This window comes from Apium graveolens, chromosome 4, assembly GCF_009905375.1.
Source record: "Apium graveolens cultivar Ventura chromosome 4, ASM990537v1, whole genome shotgun sequence".
Classification (NCBI taxonomy): domain Eukaryota; kingdom Viridiplantae; phylum Streptophyta; class Magnoliopsida; order Apiales; family Apiaceae; genus Apium; species Apium graveolens.
This window is the reverse complement of record NC_133650.1, coordinates 289821147-289827701: the sequence shown is the minus strand read 5'-3', so window position 1 is coordinate 289827701 and position 6555 is coordinate 289821147. Positions and strand designations below refer to the sequence as shown.

Sequence of the window (6555 nt, the reverse complement as noted above, 5' to 3'; positions counted from 1 at the left end):
TGCGAAAAATCCAACTAACGTTCAGAAAATATTAAAAATATGAAATGTGCAAAAAGCTTATTGCCAACCCAAAAACACCATGATTATTACCATGCTTAGTAAGGACCATGCATTGATATTGGAACAATAGTTAGTAGTCGACTAGTTGGTTTGCAAAGTCACGCGGAGATGTGGATTGCGGAGTTTAAATGAACCAGACGCGAAAAACTACAAAAACATTGTACAGGAGTCGTGAAACATGAAATAGAAAGGACATGGGATATATATGGAACGTAAAACAAAAGTAAACAACAAACCAAATCAGTTGCACATTGCACTCATATATGACCTACAAAACCTATGTTCAACTAACCTACACTCAACAAATATTAATTAGGACAACATGTCATGATTTTACTAACCCTCTTGTTCTTCATGTGACCATGTCTTTTATTCTCCTTGCATATAAACCATATGCGGAGTCGGAGGGCTATTTATCAAATGCATGCATCCTTTTAATTCCTTGCTATCATGATGAGTACCCGTTTTTTGATGTATGATTGTGTACCCTGATTGCTTAAGAACGTTTTTGCCTTTTTGGGAAGAAAAATGTTGAATTCCCAAAAATCGTTCTCGAAACGATTCTCCAATAATGAGTTGTTATCACGTAATTGGATGTTTACTTATAAATAAGATGATCCACACCCGTGCTAATACGAATCCACGAATAAAAAAATGACATGTATCATTTTGGGAACTGATAGGGATAAATAAATTATGATAGTATAATTAAATACTGCATTAATTGTACAAGGTGTGGACTGCTAGGCCCAATAAGAAGATGTATTTCAGACCAGAAAGGTTAACATACTGATCAGGCCTGATGGACCAGATCAGGCCTGATGGAATAAAGAAGGCCCAAAAGCCCTGATTATTAATTAATTTCGTAATTAATTAATAAGGGAAAAATCAGTTGTTGAGAAGAGTCCCGATAAGGATATAAATCCTTATAGATTAGCCTCAAGGGGACCTAAAAGGATAAGGAATCAGTTTCCTACTATCTAGGACTCCAAAGTCCATTCTAATTATGAGACTTGCCCACCAAGTCTCATATATCAAGTCCAATTCAAGGACTCCCAACATCTATATAAGGGGTCTCACCCCACAGATCAGAACTACGTTTTTTGGCTTGATTCTCTAATTCACAGAGATACGTAGGCATCTCGTAAAGGCAGAATTAAGCTACGAAACACGAGAGCAGCCATTAAAGGCCTTGAACTCCCGAATCTTAGTAATAAATACAGCAAATAATAACCTTAGTTTTTTTATCCATAACAGGAACTTTTTTGAGAAATATTTTGAATATATAACATTGCTCTTTTAAGAATTTTATAACATAATAAATATAAAAATTATACGAAAATATAGTTCATTATTTTTACGTGAATGTGAAACAATTAATTTGTGGCAGTACAAGAAAAATGGTTAAGTACATGTCAAAAATCCATCGTACTATTTAGCTAAATACAATCAGTTTTTGAATAGGTCGAAAATTCTCAGAGTCATATTTAGCAACCCGATCATTTTTATATTAAATACAACCGCTTTTAAATACAATTGCCACGGTTAAATTTAGTCTTGCTCGTAAATTAAAAAAAATGAAGTTGAAATTGACCTCAATTTTATTTACGCAATTATATTTATTCTTATTTTTCTTCTAGCGTGATAGGATGATAGCACGATAATTTATGTTGATAAATTACACAGTAAGAAAATGGTGAATATACATGAATACCTTGGGCCTATTTGGCCACGATCAAATAAGTGGATTATTGACTTATAAGCCCATAAATAATTATTGACAAGTATTTGTCGACCCAATTTATAAGTCGAATTTATAATTTATAAGGTGATAAGTTGAATGTTAATAACGACGTACCTTTTTTCAACTTATTTTAATATTTTTCACCTTTTTATTAAATTTTATTTTAAATATATATTTTAAAATATTATTTAAATTTAAAATTCACAAATTAAGAAATTTATATTTAAAAACTATTTATATTAGTTCATTTAAGTGAAAAAAATCTTATTTATAATTAAATCATCTAAATACTTATATAATTTATAAGTCTTAATTATTCACTTAACAGTTATAAGTCACTTATACATTATAAATTATAATTTACTTATTATAAAATTTTTAGAGGGGCAACCTATCTCTTTAACATCGCTTACAAACATCACTGATCTTAAAAGATTTTTTCACATCACTAAAATTAAAAACGATGTCAAAAGGGTTTTTAGACAGTTATGAACGGGACCATCTCTTAATAGCAACGAGAGGTGAGTATCGGTTGATTTGGACGGTTTGAGGGTTCAAAACGAACCAAACTGAAATTAGTGATTTCTCTGAAATTTAATTCGAAATCAAACCGTTATGTGAAAAAATTAAACAAAACTAATCCGTTTAAAACGATTCGGTTTGGTTTCGGTTTAAACTGTTTTCTCTATTAAACAAAATTAGAAATTAAATTAAATTAAACTTGTAAATAAGAATCGAAAGTTGGTATAATATTATAGAATAATATTTTTTATTATAATCATTTTCAAAAAGAATATATAAAAATTATGATTTTAAGAAATAAAAAAAGGTAAGAAGACAAGAAAGATGCAAACAATTCTTACAATTTTATTGAATAAAAATAAAAACAATGAAAACATCAACATATACATAAATATTAATAACTAAGAATAAAATATATTAAGATTGGCTCTTTTGATATGTTTTAGTTTACACATATCTTATAAATTATAATTTTATAATTAATTGCATATTACTAATATATGCATATTAATGTTTCAATTTACATATACGATTTGGTTCAATTATTTCGATCAGTTTGAAGGTAAAAACTGAAACCAACCCGAAAAAATTCGATTTTTAAAATATCAATCCGTAACCGAACCAAATCATTAATAAACCGTAAAATTCGGTTTAAATTGAACGATTTGGATCGATTTGACTAATTTATGCTCAGTCCTGGTAATAACCCTGATGTGTTTGCACGAGACTATGGCCCCTTTACATTAATTAAGGTGAATCAACGTTGTACACCATAAAATATGAATTTAGTCATGAGTAAAATGAAAATCCAGATTCTCCTCCCCTTAATATCACATGCCACCAAAAAGAAGATGAAGAACGCCAGGACTTGGACAAGTAAAATGTGTACATATGATATGACTAGTAGCTTGAGTAGGCAAGTGAAAGCCGGTAAAAGAGGCCACAATCTTGTTATGGAGAAGAAAATTTGGCCTAGAGATTTTTACGCAAAAGGATTTGGTGTAAACTAATTGGTTAACGAAAAACTGTCATGTAGAAAATTATGTTTCTTTAATCTTTGGCAGTACCAAGAAATATACTCTACCAAACAAGAACCAAGTAGTTTCACGTATAGTATAAGGTTCCGGCCCTGTAAATGTGGAGTTTTTAAGAAGCTTAAAGTTCAGAGTATCATGTTACCATGTACATACGTCATTAATGATGTAATTACTCAATCTTAAATATAATCTAGTAATTCATTTGTACTGTCACCTTAACACACCTAGCTACTTAATTAGGATCGCTACATAGTTTAGAGAGTAGCCATATGCCCATATTCACTGTCTTGATTTTTTCGAACCTGACAAAATTTTATTCCTTTTTTTTTAATAATTACAGAGTCCCGTATTTTGGCCGATCCAAGGGCAGTTTGCCGCATATTATAATTCCAATCTGATTTTTTTAAGTTTCTAATGAATAATCAATTACACAAGCCCGAGATCTTTTCAAAAACATTTCCTCATTTTTCAAGTGAAGGTAAATTTTTGTAAATCGTATGATTCTCGAATCCTGATAAGCGAGACATACTAGATACGTTCGATGTTGTTCAAGAGGCTGGAAAGAGATCTAGTCCAAACAGACGCAATGTACTGCATTGAATTGGCGTTTGAGGTTTGGTTTGTCCTATGTATCATATCTGAAAAAAGAGGTTTAAATACGAGTAGCAAGTTATGGAAGGGAGTGCATGAATAGGAGATTTTTTTGGGAACTTAAGGGTCGGTAGAGCAGTTACAGGGGATAGTGGTGCAAGTGGGAAGATGAGTATGGAGACAAAGGAATCATCATATATCAATTCTGAATCTCCTCGACCATATAACATTAACCTCATAAGGTTAAATAATGATTGAGGTCCAAAATCATTCTTTTCAAATATGAATTCATTGCAAATTCTAAACATTTATCAAAATATCTGCTTGGATTAAACTAAAAGGTTGACTAAATTACGGAGGTTTGCGCTTGCACTTCTCTTGGCGTGTGAGTGTGTTTAACTATTAAAAACAGAAAGATAATAAGTTAATGAAGTGGAGTTTCTGCAATCGTAATTCACTTGTCAAGTGCATTACAAATGTCTAACTCTGAAAATTAGCTTAAAATTTATCAGATTCTGCATAATTTGTTTGTCAATACAAATTCTCCACGAATTTGTTGCTTCATCCTGGAGTGGAATAATGCAGCAAAAGAAAGTTTAAATTAAATGGCCGGAAATATCCAGTTGGGTCCAAAAATGAGTGCATACAACGGTGACGAATGTCCGGTCAGTACGGAAACAAGAAGTTCGGATCAGCTGGGGTTATGATTATGAATCAATGGCTGTGTTAGGTTGCAAGTTAAAACCACAATGGGACCACAGGCATTGAGCAGGGATAAATTTAAACATGGACGATAGATCTTATGTATATCTTAGCCATCACTTTGTACATCTGTTGTACAGTTTGCAGTAAGATAAATATAATACATACACCACTCTTCATTTTGATTGCTAGTGGGTATGGACCATTTTACTGATGGAGACTTTGCCAATTTAGTAGATTCCATCTCAAACTATTTAGTAGATTTCATGTTCTAGCTTTGTTATATCCTCCCTAGCCGTACGATCAAGTGCTAATGTAATTCATTCGGTAAAAACACACAAGTACACCGTCAAAAGATAATTATGAAGTATCTACAATCCACCATCTTCAGTGGTCTACAACGTCAAAAGATAAATATGAAGTATCTCCAATCCTCCATCCACGGTCATGTTCCGCTACAAACCATTTCACAAAGCACCATTTGAACACAAATCACAAGTTTGCATATGAACAAACACATGTATGATATATTTATAAACCTTTTTTACTATACAAGTTACTTTCAATTTCGCCTTGCATTTTCATCTTCTCACGTTGAGTTACGTGATCCTGACCTAGTGACGAAAACTGTAATCATGTGGTCCGCAGGTTCAATCTCACCCTCTTCTATTTGTGACTTGTACTGTTTTGTGGTTCATTTGAATCCGAAGTAACTCAAAGTTACTACTTGCTAAAATAAATTATCTTCCTACTTGTACATGTCAAGTGCAAGCACACCGTACAATAGTATTCATGAATAATCTGGTGTTGATTTATCATCTTTAAGTCAGTGATACAATTCTTCAACGACATGTTGCAAGTTATGGAAATAATGCGCTAGAAGAGATGCAAGTGAAAACGGGAGGATTTGTGCAGAAAGGAGTAAAAACTCCAAAGATCCTTAATATTAGCTCTCTTACACAGGGTAGAATCGAACACCACTGTGAAGAAAAAATTGAACTTTTGAGATATACAAATCTGAATCTCCATGAGATTTTCAGTTAGTTTAGCAACTATAAGAAATTATCCCAAAAGTAAAAAAGAGAAAGACTACAATAGAAATAAAAGCCGCAGAAGCAATGAAGCAGCTTCATGATCGTTAATTTTCCATCGGAGGGAGAGCTTAATTTATGTAACAAAATCAAATAACTTGATCCATCATCTTCTCATCGAAGCATAGACGTTAGACTTTCGAAAACATCTTGGTCACATGGAATAGTAAGGCCCATATCGTGATCAAACCCGAACTCCTCAGCTGCTTGATGAAGAAGGTTCTGAAACTCAGGATAATTCAAGAAAGAAATCGGCACAATGTATCTTGTTCTGTTTTCGCCAACGTAGACAACAAAGTGGCCTTTTGGTACATCAAGCGGAAGACCTTGTTCGTCGTAACTTTGTCGCTTACCTAAGCTAGAACATCTCTTAAGAATTTGCTTGATCAAAGCTGCCTGTGATAGTCTGTTTGATTTTTTATAAGCCATTATAAAACTTTGTTGTTATTTTTTTAGGAAAGGGAAAAGAGTATTGTTTTGTAGGTAGGAAAGAAAAGAAAAGAGAAGTGTAGAGAAAATGATGAGAAAGAAAGGGTGAGTAGAAGAGGGTTATATAAAGTGAGGAGTTGGAAGAAGGAGAGGAAAGGTGCAGTACAAAAACTACAAAGGGGGTCATGTGGGGGCAAAGAAGGAGACCACGGGTGTTTTTGAGTAGTGTGTGAGCTCGAGGACATGTTTGGAGCCAAACCCCATTGGGTTTATTACAATTTGTTCCCTTCATTAGACATCCTGGTCCCCTTCTATATTTCTATTTTCATGTATTTCTTCCCTTGTTTTCAAGCCTTGTAACCAATTTATTATGTCCTAA

At 32.9% G+C, this 6555-nt stretch overlaps 1 protein-coding gene across 1 annotated transcript; it reads right to left on the bottom strand.

The window, feature by feature from the left end:
* Positions 1–5562: 5562 nt before the first annotated feature.
* On the bottom strand, positions 5563–6304 carry LOC141721183 (protein SMALL AUXIN UP-REGULATED RNA 51-like). The gene has a single exon (XM_074523957.1). It carries the CDS (start codon positions 6174–6176, stop codon positions 5862–5864), a length of 315 nt encoding a protein of 104 aa, XP_074380058.1. The 5' UTR covers positions 6177–6304; the 3' UTR covers positions 5563–5861.
* Between the last annotated feature and the right edge of the window lie 251 nt (positions 6305–6555).